This window comes from Elephas maximus, chromosome X (assembly GCF_024166365.1).
Source record: "Elephas maximus indicus isolate mEleMax1 chromosome X, mEleMax1 primary haplotype, whole genome shotgun sequence".
In the NCBI taxonomy this organism is placed as follows: Eukaryota; Metazoa; Chordata; class Mammalia; order Proboscidea; family Elephantidae; genus Elephas; species Elephas maximus.
The window spans coordinates 52,880,465-52,895,960 of record NC_064846.1 but is presented as its reverse complement, the minus strand read 5'-3'; the positions used below and the strand labels follow the sequence as shown (position 1 = coordinate 52,895,960).

The window sequence follows — 15,496 nt, the reverse complement described above, 5'->3', positions numbered from 1 at the left end:
GTATGAGTATGTGAATGAGGCAGGGAGTTGGACAGGAAAGTGTGCCGGCGAGGCTGTGGGCCCAGGTTTCACAGCCCCAGAGAAATAAACCTTGGCTGTTCCCAATGACCTGAGCTCGCCCTCCCGCTGCCCTTCGGAGGTGAAATTTTTCGGTTTCACAGCTCCAAGAAGCTGCAGGAAGCTTCCGCTCAGCTCCCGTGTCGCCTCAGTAGCAGGGGTGGTAGTAGCTCCTGCTGCATCCCTCTCCTCCTCTCCTCCTGTGGCATCAGCAGCAGCAGTGGTAGCAGGAGCCGCCATCGCCTTCTCTTCCTCTTCGCCTTCTCCTTCTGTCCCAGCCCCATCATCAGCGGCCACAGTTGGCCACCCTGTGGTCCGCTCCAATGGCTGCCGCAGTTCCTGGGGAGAAGGAAACAGAATTAAGACATGTTCTGGGGGTGAAGGGAGGGGCTGAGTGGGGGGTGGGGCCAGAGGGCGGAAAAGGAGGGACTTGCGGGGCCAGGAGAGTGGAGGACCCGCCCTGGAGCAGCTCTTACAGCCTGGAGGAGCTTCCGCCTCAGCTGGTCCCGCTCCTCCTGCACTTCCGCCAGAGAGGCCCGGAGCAGCTGCAGCTGAGAAGCCGCGTCCTTCCGCTCCAGTTCCTGCTGCGCAGTGAGCACCTTCAGGTCTGCAGCCAGGGACTGCGCGGCCGACCTATGCAGCTTGGCGAAGTCGTGCAGCCACTGCACCCTGCACCCCTGTAAATGGCTCTGCCTGCAGGCGAAGCGCACGCTCAGGGCCAGGCCGCCCCAGGCGCAGGCTTCCTTGGCCTCGCTGGACACAGTGCTGTTTTCCAGGATGGCCCTGAGCTTGCCCTCCACCTCCTCCCAGGACGAGGACATATTCTCGATGTAGAACTCGGGGCCTTTCACGTGCCCAGCCATCTTCTCGTTGATGAAGTCCGCCACCTTGGCATGGTGGAACCCACCACAGGGGTCCTCAGGGTTCAAGGCCATGAGAGTTGAGGCCCTTAGCGGCTTTGCCAGCCCTACGGGGAAGGATCAACCTGTTAGGTTCTCTCCGTCCCTCCCTCTCCGCCACCCACCCGCCACCCACCCTTGAAATGACGCTCTGACCAGATTGCCTCACCTCTCCGGGGCCAGAGGAGGTGCAGGCCAACCGCCCCGTCTACCACGCCCACGGAGAGAAAGCGCCTCTCTCCTCGCAAAGCCTCCTGGGAAAAGAAGCCTCAGGCCCAACCCCTGAGGCGACTACCCTAGGGCTGTTCCAACTTCCAGAGTCTGTGGGGGTGAGTGCGAGTGCATAGCTGCCGATCCAAAGGCTCTGGAAGTCAGGAGGAAACAGGAGTGGTCAGAAAAGCCTTGCCACCAAGAAAATAAGATTCTTAGAATCAAGTAAAAATAGCATCCCCATCATAATAGTTTGTCCCACCCCGTTCAGAGGAGACCCCCTCCTCCCGACGGTGGAATGTTCCATAACAGGAAACAGCCTCACTTCCTCAGCGGCCTCTGGCGCCACCCACTAGAAAAGATTCTGTAGCTGCTGCTCCTGTTCCAGAAGCTTCTGAATTCTGGTACAGAGAGCGGCAAACTTTTCCTGTACGGGGCCGGGAAATAAATATTTGAGGCTTTCTGGGCCTTATAGTCTCTGTCCCAAGTATTTACAGCACAGAAGCCATAGTCAACATCTGACTGTGTTCTAGTAAAACTTTATAAAGACAGGCAGCTGGCAACATTTGGTCTGTAGTTTGCCTTCTCTTACATCCGTATGTTTGTAAATATTTTATCTAGTTGCTCAATGCAGAAACCTGAAAACCATCAACACGTACCTTCCCCTTAATAATTTATATTGAATCAGTCACTGAGTCTTGTTAAGACTACCTCAGAAATTTCTCTTGACACTCATTCCCACTTAGGGAATGCTCATGTCTTTCCTAAATAGTCTCCCTGGCTTTAATCTCTTAATTCCTAATCTCTTCCTAATTGTTTTTTAATGATCATGCTACTCTTAAGCTTAAAAATATTTGATGGTTCCCTATAATACACTTCTTGGCTTCATATTCAAAGCTACTTAGAGTCTCACTCCAGCCTACCCTTCTAACTTAACTCTTTCCATTCTCATTTCCTCCATCGTTTATACATCCTAGGGACCAGCCATGCAGAGATAAACTAATCTTGAATTTTAAGTTATTTTTCATCTTGAAAAATCAAGGCATTCCTTATTATATGGACGTTATGTTCTGTTCTATGAACTACATTGAAAAAGACAACATTTCTTCTCTAAGCATCTTATGTCAGATAGTGAGAGAGAAAAAATAACCAGGCATTAAAATATTACCTATGAAGGTGGTTAAATCCCAGAGTTTTGAAGTTGCACTGTTTTAGTTCTCTTCTTAAATACTGTTTTGTGTATTCTTTCCATCTCGACTTGTGTGTTTTATTTATCAATCCTCAGTGGAAAGAGTTCATGTTCTGACTTGTTGGATAGTGATTTCTACAGAAAGAGCATTCGGGGTAATGTAGAAAATGCAATGATGAGGAAAGGGTCGAGAGACTGGAGTCAGAGAGCCCCATTAGGGGAACGCCACAGTAGTTCAAGACATGAACTAAGACAGTGGAAGTAGGGATGGAGAGCCATTTAGTAAGTAGAATTCATAGAAATGTCAGGGATGAGGATGAGGGAATGCTTAGGATAACTCTCAGGTTTCTGGTATAGGGGATCAAGTAGATAGTGATGCTGTAGACTTAGATGGGGGATAAGGAGAAGTTGTTTGGGATGAGTTCTCCTCTAGACATATTGATGTTGAGATACCTATAGGGCATCCTGGTAGAGATGCTCAGTAGGTAATTGGATAAATGAGACTGGAACTTAGGAGAGACATCAGGGCTGGAGATGCAGTACTGGAAAGAGGGAGTTGAATTCATAGTAGGAGTTGAGATCACCCGGGGAGAAGATGTAGCACCAGAAGAACAGAGGGCTTAAGGTAAAGCCCTGCCCTGCTTCTGTGAATCTCTGTTTTCTACCATTGTCCACCAATGTCATTGGTTGTTTTACCACTGACCCCCTTATTCTTTTATCTTCCAGCCTCAGAATAGCTTTTACCCTATCTCTTTTATTCCGTCTGTAATAATTGAAACATGGACTTCAGCTTGTGATCATTTGGCTCTGTATGCTCTCATCCTTCCACTTCTGCTTAAAAGCTCTTCTAGAAAATTAAGCATTTTGTTTCTTTTAGACAAAGAATTGGTGAGGAAGAATAGATTGTAGGGGAGAGATAATGGGTTCAGTTTTATACTGATAAGTTGAGTGCCTTCAAGACAGGCACATGGAGTCATAGTTGGATGACTATACTGGGCTGGAACTTTGGAGGACAGAACTGGAGATTCATATTATGGCTGTCATCAGTGGTTAGTGGTTGGAGCCTAGCGTCTGAATAAAATTACTGGAGATGAAGATTGGGGGAGAAAATAAAAGGAAAATAACAGAGGAAGGTAATCCTGAGGCCTGGAGAAGGTGGCCAACATTTTGGGAATAGACTGAGCCGTAAGGACCAGCAATAAAGTTGTAAGGAGTAGTCAGAGAAGTAAACAATCAGAATAGGGAGGTATCTTAGGAGTAAGGAGAGATGTAGAAGGTAGAAAAAGTGGCTACTAGTTTCAAATAATTCAGGGATGTCACGTAGGGTGAGGAAAGAGAGGTCATTAGATTTGGCTAACAAGGTATCTTTAGTGAGCTTAGTGATAGAAATTCAGTAGAATGATGAGGCAGAAGCCAGATGATAGAGTGTTGTGGAGTAAAGTTAGAGGAGCAAGTAGAAATTTTGAGTGTGGACAATTTTTTCAAGACCTCTGGCAGTGACAATTATGGTGGGTAGGCAGGAGTCAGAGAACAGATAATGGATTAATAGAGTATGACAGTTTAGTTGTTGAGACAATTGAGTTATATAGCTTTTAACACAAAGGGAGAATACTCTGGTAACTACTGTATGGGGAGGAAGGTAACATATAAAGAAAACTCTGCTTTGGCAGTGTAACCCAGTGGGCATTAAAGCAAAACGGCATATTGGCAGAAGCAAAAATATTGGTGTAATCTAAATAAGAAGCAGTAAGGAAGTGAGAAGTCATCATTAGAGTTAGTGGAGTTGGTCAAGGAAGGCTTTGTAGAGGAGTTTTTTTTTTTTTTTAACAGAAACATCAGACTTTTCCCCAGACTTAAAGTCTTCTCACTACAATATGATGTGTCACAGAAGATTGACACTCTTAAACATGTCTTCAACTGAACAAGAAAGCAGGGATCAGTTACACCATGGTAGAAGGAAATATATTTTAATTTACCTTGATTGTTCCCTTACCTTTCCCCACACTCTCGGTCAGTCACTGGCAGCTAGATTTTGAACAAGCTACCTGTACCCTTAGGTGGCAGATTGCAATTGCTTTCCTTGGGAATGGTAACTTGAACTTACCACTAGAAAGATCCACAATAGTCAATTATCTATAAATAGATTAGCATATATATGCATACATGTGTATGTGTATATATGTATACATATGTATGTATGTGTATATAGTTATTTTTCTTGAATAGGTTTCTAATTTAAATGGTTAACCCCCAAATAAATTATAGATTGTTTTGAATTCAGAGGATATTTTGATGGAAAAATTTTATCTTTAGTGAGTAGTTTTAAATATATATATATATATATATAATTTCTACTGTAACCTGGTCCACTGGCTGCAGTTTGTTTTTTTTTAAACAACAAAATAAAATACCTTGATTCACAGTTTGGCATGGGAGTCAGTAGATTAATGTGGTAATAGTAAATGATGATTCCAGCAGTGGTTAATTTTTACTGAGCATTTAGTATATGCCAGGTACTGTGTTAAGTGTCTTAAGTGAACTATCTCATTGTTGGGAGACAGTTCTCCATGGGTCTCTCACATTTCTCCATGTCTTGTGAGCAGAGGCTCTTATTGTCTTTTGTCCTAGATTATCTTTTTAAGAACGTTGGTTTGGAGAACAGTCTTGGAAGATACAAATAGTGTCTCCCTCCAGAGCAAAAGGCTTTCTTAGGAAAGGAGATAAGGATAGCTGTTTTACTTGTTCCCATGTTACATATGAGAAAAACAGACTCAGTAACCTGTCCAAAGATCCATAGTTAGGAGACATGTCTCCTGTCTCCAGAGGCCATCTTTTCAAGCAGTGAGCTGCTCAATTCCAGTTCACTTGAAGTCCCTGGGTCAACCTTTCTTCTTACTGCATCACAAACTGTAGGGAAATTATTTTTGAGTAATCATCAGAAATGTTATCAGTGTCATGCCAAAGGCTGCATGTTCATGTTAGCAGGAGAGAAAAGCAGTTAATAAAGCATTCTTTGTTCATTCCTTCAGCAAACCCTTTTTTTGTTCACTAACCAGGTTTCTGCCTGATGTATAAAAATGTACATGAGCTTAAAAGCTATTATATTGACATTGCTGTAAGCTAGAGACATCATCCATGAAAGGCGAAAACCAACCAACCAACAAAACCCTGAACTTTTCACTGCTCTACTACTAACCTAGAAATAAGGCTATTTATTTATAGATTACAACTGATAAAAGGAAATTTTTTGAAAGATTTTGTGTTTCCACAACTAACCTAGAAATAAGGCTATTTATTTATAGATTACAACTGATAAAAGGAAATTTTTTGAAAGATTTTGTGTTTCCCCAACCTACTATAGCACAATTATTTAAATTATTGTATTAAGTTTAAACCTACTTTACAACGTTTATAACAGCATGACACATGGTAGATGCTCAGCAAATGTCATTTGAGTGAGTCTGAAGGGTTGTGGTTCTTCATAGAATGATAATATTAATAAGTTGGTCAGAACTTCGGATCCTCTTGGCCTTTGAAAACATAAACAGTGCATGTTTGCACTTACATGTAGTTGTTTCTGTACTTTGTTACGAGTTAAAAGCGTTTTCTACAGAATTTTGTTATTGGAATTTCATCCAGGGGCTTGAGATCCTGTTTGTTTATGCATTTGTTTCTCTTCCCTAAATTTGCTGCAATATGGGTTCATAGTTCTTATGTTTTGGGGAGGACACTCTCTTTAAAAAAGGGTAGATTGTTTAATTGACAGTTATGCATAGCAGTCAACTCACATTTCAAAAATGTCAGAAAGTGAAGTTTTATTTTACTGATCATTAGATGGCTCTGGAATTTGCAAGGTAAGCATTTTGAAATGAGGATTCGAGGTCCCTACAATCGAAGGAACCACTTAGAAAAGTTCCAACTATATCCTGAGGCATTTTATCTAGGGCTTCTGCTTTTAGGTATGAAGAAGTTCCCTAATTTATTTAGTTTCTTTTCTCTGGCTTAGTCCTGGTGATACGAAAAATTCACTTAAACTCAAATTCTAAAACAAAACTTTAGGTTTTATAGTATAAGCATATGTTTTGTAAATGGGAGTTAGGAAGGTGCATCTGGATTTTTCTTGTATGTTTAAAATCCAAGTCTTGCTTTTCCCTGCAGAGAATCCAAGATCGGTCAACATTTTCCCTTGGAAATAACTCTGAAAAAAAAAGTATAAATTATGATGCGAACTAACTAACATTGAACCTTTGGAATAGAAAACCAGGTTTATTTATAAATTTGTGAATTCTGTGCTGTGCCCATTACCAACATTATTCTCTAAATGTTATATTTTTCACACCTGGTTTTCTTTCTAGCAGCTTCCCCAAGTTGGTATGGATAACCAAGTGTTAGTTTGGCTGTTAACCCATTTTAGCATCAAGTTCTGACATTAGTCTAGCAAAAGAACCAGAGGCTAGTGGTCAGGAAAACTTGGTTCTAATCCACTGACCATCTATAAGAGCTTGACCCTGTTATTTGTTCTCTCTATGACCTCCGTGAAATGTAGATAATATTCACCCTGACCATTTTCCTGGGTTATTGGTGAAATTAATGAATTACATTGAAAGATTATAAATGCATACAACTGCAAAGAGTTGCTGCAGCATCACTGCCAGGGCCCTTTTTTCACATCGAATCTGAATGTTCTCCTTGTCCTCCTGAGGATGTGGAAGAGAGAGAAAAAAGAACAGTCCCCATTCTAGCACACTCATCAGTCTGTCTCCTCAACTTTGCATGGCTCTAATTGTACCTAATGAAAGAAAAGGAACATTTTTAGGTCCCAGTTGTAGGAAACATTTTAAATAGAACTGGCCTGGGGCATTTTTCAAAATAAAATCTAAATAATGCAAGATTGTTAGCAGGAACTGTGCCAGGGCTGGATTACAGGACTAATAAAAATCAACCTGAGTCTCAGACTGTCAGGCAACCTTGATCACACTTCCCCTAGGTCAGCCATGGCAACAGCAGGACTCAAACCTGGCCTTGTCTTTAGGTTCCAGGGACCTTGGTCATCATCAAGGACTTCATTCCACGGCTCGTTCATGGGTTAACAAGCAAATTCTCAGCACCCATTCACATGCCAGAGATCAGAGTGAGAGGGAATTCATGCAGGGCCCTGGCCTAGGGTTGTTTTGTGGGTAAGGATTGGGGAGTAGGGAAACACTACCTCCTTCAACCCATCAGCTGTCCCCAGCCATTCCCATCCCAAGTCAGTGCAAGTGCTGCCAACATGGCCTACATAGTTTATACTCTGGAGGTATTGAGGAGTGAACGTATAGGAGCATCTAGTGTCTTTTGTCCCTAGAAGCCTTGCCTAGAGTTCTGGGCTTTATTATAGAAGGCATTTAGGAAGCTCCCAAAGGCTTAGTGGAGCTCTTACTAACCCTTTGATCTCTAAGGTTCTAGTCTTTGCCTAGTACCTAGTACTCTTAGTACCTAGCAGTTTCTTCCTGCCTTAGCTACTTTCTCTCCATTCACTTCTTTTTGTGCCACAGTCAATGTATCTTTCTGTTCCTTTCAAACTTATATGACCCTCTGGTACTAAACCTCTTGCCGAACTGACCTCTTCCAGCCTCTTTCCTATCAAGTAGCACTCTTAATCAGGAGTCATATCTTAACCCATTACAGTCAGTGTGTTGTTTTTATTATATTGGTGATTGTTCATGATTATTATATCTCATATAGATTATAAGTATTATTTATTAACAATACATATAACAATACTAGCAATACTAACAATTCTAATTATAGCTAAGTTTATTGAATACCTACTACGTGTCAGATACTGTATTAGGTGTTTCATATATATTATTTAATCCTCACAACAGCCTGGAGAGGTCAGATCTTATAATCATCCCAACTAAAAAAAATGATAAAATATTTTTTTTTCATAGTTATATAGTGAAGTGAACTCCTTCCTCCCACCCCCAATGAATCCCCATGAAGAGCTTCTTATCCTCATTTTTCAGATGAGAAAACAGAGACTTAGAGAGGTTAGATAACTTGCCCAAGGTCACAGAGCTAGTTGAACCCAGTGGGTCGTTATTCAAAGCTGGTGCCTCGTTAAAGATACCACTATGTTATACAAAAAAAACAAAACCAAACCCAGTGCCATCGAGTCGATTCTGACTCATAGTGACCCTATAGGACAGAGTAGCACTGCCCCGTAGAGTTTCCAAGGAGCGCCTGGCAGATTCGAACTGCCGACCCTTTGGTTAGCAGCCATAGCACTTAACCACTACGCCACCAGGGTTTCCCTACTATGTTATACTGGCCTTTTATTTTGTCTACCCTGTTTTCTGCCCAGGGCTAAACACATTTGAGGTAGTAAGCTTCTTTCATGGCATTGAACATCCTACCTACTCCATTCTTTGCTGAGACCTCTGGTCAACAGCTCTCTTTCCCTGGGGTTATAACATAATAATGGAAAATATTTAACAAGTAAGTCTCTTCGACTTGTGTGAACACTGTGGAGCAGATGCGATCACAGGTTGTAATATCATGCATCCTTCAGAATACTTCGGATATCCAGCAGAGGGGATTCTCTTTCTTCTGTGTTCACCTCTTAAAAACTGTGACCATTTATCTTTCCTCCATCCTCAACTCCTGCCCCAGTTGTCCTTGTCTCCCAGTTGTAACCAGTATAGTCTGTTCTTTGTCAATAAGCTGATGCACAAAACTTGGACAATCCTTCCCCTAATGGTGATCCAAGGACACCTGCAAATTATCCTGGATCGTAGTTATAAAGGACATGTGAAATTTGGCCAGCTATGTACCTGAATCTGTAGAGTGCTGAGGTTTGTGCTATAAGGGGTTGATACAAAAGTAGAGCAGAGAAGACATATCTGTCAACGTGCAGTTATTTTGACGCTCATTCATTTAATCAACTAACATTTACTCAGCACCTACTATCTATTCACTTAGATCCTAGGAATAAAGTGGTAAATAAGAGCAACAAAGTCCTTGCCCTCAAGAGCTTACATTTACCAGTAAAAAAATGATGGAAGATCAGAGTGATAACTGTTAATAAGGAAATAAGAGCTATAGGGTATGAGAGAGATGGGAAGATCATAGAAGGCATCTCAGAGGAAGCAAATTTGAAATTATACTTGATTAATAAAAGAACCTTTAGAAGATCTGGAAATGAGAGTAAATGGACACACCAGCCCAGGGGCAAGGATGAGAAGGCAGGAGGGGACAGGAAAGCAGGTAATGGGGAACCCAAGGTCAAGAAGAGGAGAGTGTTGATGTGTTGTGGGGTTGGCAACCAGTGTCACAAAACAATATGTGTATTAATTGTTTCATGAGAAACTAGTTTGCTCTGTAAACCTTCATCTCAAGTACAATTTAAAAAAAGAAGAGAAAAAAAAGTTCTGGGAGATGAACATTCTGGGCAAAGAGAAAAGCAAGTGCAAAGGCCCATGGCTGGAATAGGCTTAGTGTATTCAAGGAACGGAGAAGATTCCAGTGTGGCTGCACCATAATGAGTGAAGGGGAGAGTGTTATGAAGGGCCAGATTGCACAGGGCCTTGTAGGATGCAAGGAGAAATGGAAGTGTCTAGCACTGAAGTATTGAACGTAGGGTTAAGGAGAGCTAAACTGATTGAGCGAAACTTTACCCTTCTTGCCTAAGATTTTTTTTTTTTTAATTCTAGTAGCTTTAGCTTCATGGCTTTTAAAGAGGCTGCCCAACATCTGACAAGAGTATGAAAGTTTCTATCATTTGACTACCAGTGGGCATATCTTTTGCCTTTTGGACTCTGAGAACCCACACCAAGGAAAGCAGAAAAACAGTTTATCTCATAATCTTCATTGTGTAATGAAGTTGCATCTGCATATCAAAATGGGAGTGCTTTCATAGCATCCTTTTCAGATGACACAGACATGGGCATAATCAGGAGTGCTTCCGTGGAAACCTAAGTAGGAGTCATTTTGATTAACTTAGTTTGTAAACCCAATGGACAGGAGCTATCTACATACCTGTGTTTCTCATAATGCCTGGCACGTTTGGAACTTTCAGTGAGTGGGTACTAAATAATATGAATAGTAGCCATCATTTGGAGCCATCTTAAAATTATTCATTGGTATGCTAATCCCATCTGTCAGGATTGTTATCACTTGGTTGTAAAAACACTTGGTTTTGAATAGCTGTCCTTGACACTGTGTTTTTGACAACAGGCATGCCTTAATGTTTAGAATAGATATGGTCCTGAAACGTCCTCTGTAAAGTAAGATTAAACACTCTCACCAAGATTTATAGTTGACTTTCTTCTTAGTTTTACCAGGCTACTTCTGATCTTTTCCTCACACTTTCCAAATTTTTGACTGATATCTGGAGTCCATTTAGGGTAAGGGAGGTTAGAACAGAGTGGGGTAGGGTAGGATAGGGTAGAATAGAGAAGAATCATGGAGTACATAGAGAGATGAAAGTAGAATTTCATTTCATAAATACCATTAGGTAATGAGTCAACCAGTCAATGCCCAACTTCTGAAGTGGCCTTACAGTGAAAATCAATGCTGAAATTCTTTTATAATGTTAGTGTTGGTAGATAAAATTAATCTAGACTGACTACACTCTACTAGAATTTGTTCTTTATAGGAGCCCGGATTTGACCTCCGAAACATCTCATCAAGCACCTTAAAAACCTTTGTAAGTTAATAGGTATCATTGGCATGTTGATTTGGTTTTTAGTGGTGTAGCTCAAAAAATGTTGGCTTAGAAACCAATGGCAAAATGAGTCAACTTCTGGAATATTCAGTAAGGGACTGGTCACCGGGGCAGAACAGAAATGGCTATAGCCATGGTTATAGAGAGACTTTCTCAAAGGTTTTCACTACCAGATTATCAGCGTACCAATATTTACCATGGGTAAAGAAAGCTGACAGTCTTAGAGTTCAGAGATGGATACAGCTGCTGTCTGTGGCTGTCTCATGGCCAAAGATGTCCACATTAGCATTTTGGTTCATATCTTCCTGCCAGTTGAAGTAGAAAACGGCTCTGTATTGTTTTGATGTTGTTTCTGATTTCTAGGCAAGGCCCTAAATGGAAAAGTCAATACTCTTGAAATATATAGGGTGCAAACAAAGTTGTAAACACCCAATAAAGCCATTTTGCTATTTCTCTGTTCCTACAGAAACTCAACATATTGCATGAAGGTGTCAATGTCCTTGACTGTGGCAGAAAATGAATCAGGCCTGTGCTACAATAGCAGGATCCGCTATTTAGAAAAATCTGAAGTCACTAAAAGAAAGGAGATCTCGTGCCCAGACATGGATGATTTTAAAAAGTCCGATCAGGAGCCTGACGTTGTGTGGTACAAGGTAACTCAGCATGCTGTCAAATGCATTTTTTTCCCTCTCCGTCAGTCAATAGCTGGCTTGGGGGAAAGGGAAAGAGAGAGGTCTTGTTTCTAGCTTTTTGTATTAGGCATTTCACTCAAAAGAATCAACAGATCTGCAACTAAATCATTTGGAGCTTTGACTCCTGTGTAACACTGGTTTTCATGCATTTCCATCAGCAGGTGTCAGAAGCAATCCCATGTAATCCAGCTGCTAAAAATAAATAAAATCTCCTTCCACGTCAACGCATGAAAACAAATGGGAAGAAGGGTGAAGATTTACATAAAACATGAGAGAAATAATTTAAGGACATAAAATTATCATTTACTGTTAGGAAAAAAGACCCACCATTACAGGTGGTAGTAGTACTTGTAAAGAATAACAACCGTTATTGTGGTCTGCACTGTGAGAGCCACTGCAGTAAATGTAGAGGAGAGAAATGGGCCCAGTGCAGGATGTGTGAACACCGCTAAGGTTAAGTTTAGCTGGAAATAAGCCCCAGTCAAAGGCTGAACAGAAGAGAGTTGAATAAGGGACTAATGACAAAGGTGTGAGCAGGGTTAAGGGAACCAACAAGAGAGGTGTTAGTTAGCAGCCTTAGGCCTGCAGTGGCAGGGGAAGCAGCAGTGTCACTGGAACCTGGCAAGAGTGAAGGTAGCCTGTCAAGAGCAGGGTCCTGTCAGGAACTATGGCCTTCGAGGAATAAAACTACTATTGAACTCTGACAAGTAGGGAGGGAGTGGGTGGGATAGATACCCTAACCCACCTTAACTCCTGCCTTCCAATCTCCTGCTAGTGCCTCCCCCTACCCTTTGGTTGAACTCAAACAGAAGCCAGAGGCAAAAAGAGACCAGACGATAGAAATCAATAGTGTTCAGCTTTCCTGGGATAAAGGAGGACAGAAAAGGGTGGAGAATGGATCTAGGCAAGAAAACAGAGAATAAACACAAACATCCCAGTTAGATGCTGGCTGCTACCCTGGAGTCCTGTGGTCCTACAGGAGCACCCCCTGGCAGTTCTGGGCCACAGCTGTACGTTTTATATGTGAGGGCTGGAGGTGACCAAGGAGGCTTTCTGCACAGGTGCTGTGTGCATTGTTGGAACCAAGCACCTGTCAAAGAAGGTGGAGCAGGTTGTTTGTATAGGATCTGACCGACCCTCAGGTTTCCAGGGAAGTCTCAGCTATAACTCCCATAGCTGTCATGTGCTTTTTCCAATTTGGAACCCCCTCTATCTTTACACTTGGGGAAAATTCACACCAATATCCACCAAAGGCATGTTCTAAACTAGGACATCCAAATCTCTAGGTGAATTGCCCTCCCCCCATTTTTTTCTTAATGAAGACAATATTGTGCCAAAAAAGGGCATGATGTTCCTTATGCACGCACATAGGATATGCATAATTTAGTAGAACCCTTCATGTTATCATCAACCTCATTAGTATTTATTAAGGAATTACTATGTGGCCTTCGCTGTGCTAAGTTTGTTCTATACGTTATCTCATTTAAGTCTCAATGTAACGCTGAGAGATGGGTGCTCTTATCCTTATGTAATAGTGAAAAAACTGAAGCTTAGAAAAATTTAGAAAATTGTCCAAAGTCTCACAGCTAATAAAGCCAGGTTTTGAATTCAAGACAGCCTGACTCTAGAGGCCATTTTCTTAATGACTGTCATCTCCTGCAATGTGCTAAACCCAGCCATGATACTGGGCACTTCTTTAAGATGCAGCACTGGAATAGAGGAGCCATGCAAAAGACAGAGTAAAAAGGTTTTATTTCAATTTATAGTTGAGAAAACTAAGGATCAGAAAGGGGAAGTCGACCTACTGAAGAGTGAGCAGCCAGGGGTAAAATCCAGGTCATGAGCCTCTTCTTACAGTGTTCCTTCTGCTATCTCATCTTATCTTTCTGGTAAATTCTTTCTTCTCTCCCAATATCTCTAGACATCACTGTCATCATTATATACCAAAGCAATTTATTCTTTGGGAAATATTAACCCTTGTTCTTTCTTGAAATGGACCAACAGTGGTGAAGCAAAAGGCTTTTCCAGGTCTGCCTGGATAATAATATATTTAATATTTCTATAATATTTTACAATTGATAAGTAATAATCATTACAGTAACTAACATTTATTGGGTACTTACTATATGCCAGTAAGTACCCAATAAATGTTAACTTAAAATGTCATTTTAAGTGTTTGGAGAGTTAAATGAATCATTAGAACTACTATATGAGGTGGGTATTATTATTATTTCCATTTTTTATAGAAGTGACTGGAGACTCAGAGAAGTTAAGCAACTGAGCACAAGTCACACAGTTAGTAAGTGATTCAAACATTAGCAGCTTGGCTACTGGGCCCATACTCGTAGCCGCTACATCATACTAACGGGTCATGATAAGAAACCAGAACCAAAAGTTAAAGAACTCCTGAAGCTCACAAACGCTTTGTTAATTATCACTTCTCATACAAAGTTTGAAATAGACCCCTGGGAAAAAAAATACATCGATGTACTGGTAAAACGTTTTCTTTTCCAGTCAATGGCTGAAAATCTACCCTGTCCACTTTGCAGTCTGTGCATTCTTTACCAGTGATTTTGCTATGGTTTCCGCAATACAAAGGGGAGCACGTACTTATCCAGAGTTCATTCTGGTGTACACGAAAAGTTAGAAATGTGTAATGGTTTATATCTAGTGTTTTGACAGTGAAAAGTATGTGTATTGTATGATCCTTTTTTCTAGCCATCTTTTCAAATGTATGTAATCTTTAACCGACTTCCATTCATCTCTGCCATTTACTTCCTGTTTTGTAATTTTGTATCCCTCTCGCCTGTTTTAGCTTTACATCCTGTCTGGAATATATTATGGTAGGCCTCTGAGGACTGTCATTCCATGCCTGTGTGTAGTCAGTTGCTGGGTAGGAAGGTACAGCTGGATCAAGTGGCATTGGGGTATGTTCGTAAAGATGGCTGAGTAAGCCAATTCTGTTGGTCCTTGGAATGCAAGGGATGTGAGGAAGGGGACTGTAACTACTCTATCTGAATTCCATCAGTCAACGAAAGGAGGTGAGGTGAGAGGCTATGCTTTTTGACAGTCCCTCCTGACACTACACGAAGCGGGGCGGGGGGGTTAGATATTACAGCAGAATGTTCAATCATTATAGTGTTTTTAGAAACATTTTAGAAATGGAAGATAAAGATTCTTTTCTTTGTTGACCTAAGAAGAACACTGTAACATCCTCACTGTTCACTGAGCACACTGTTGGAAGAGTTTAAAGTCCTTTTATCCTATTTCTGAGCCAGACACCTGCCTAACCTCAATAGGACATCAGCAGCAAACAGAAATACACATTTTACGATAAAGCATTCATTGGTATAGTTTGTTAACCTCAGTTGGGAAAAGCCCAGTGTTAATGAGGTCAAATTTGAATCCTACTTTTCTTGCCACAACTATCCCAATTTCAGTTGTCTACCATGGGTTATAGATGGGTTGGGGTATGATAAATGGTTCAAGGCAAATTCATTAATTCATTTGTACAACTGTTCATTTACTCAACACATATATATTGGATGCCTACCATTTGCCAGGCACCATGCTAAGAAGTAGGGATATTGACATGACCACAATAAATATATTTCCATGCTCTCATGGAGGGAAACAGATACACAACTTATTCTCAATACTCTAGGAAGGAGCTACATAAATGAAAACATCTAAAGAACAGGTCCTACTTTTAATCAACATCATCCTTGTATCAAGTATAGGG

The 15,496-nt window shown here is 41.2% G+C and overlaps 1 protein-coding gene across 1 annotated transcript in view; it reads left to right on the top strand.

Moving 5' to 3' along the window:
- The window catches only part of IL1RAPL2 (interleukin 1 receptor accessory protein like 2), a 617,966-nt gene that overhangs the window by 28,594 nt on the left and 573,876 nt on the right, over positions 1-15,496 (top strand). The window contains exon 4 of the mRNA XM_049871435.1: positions 11,529-11,715. Within this exon, the coding sequence (XP_049727392.1) occupies positions 11,529-11,715 (187 nt within the window). The remainder of the gene's footprint in view (positions 1-11,528; positions 11,716-15,496) is intronic.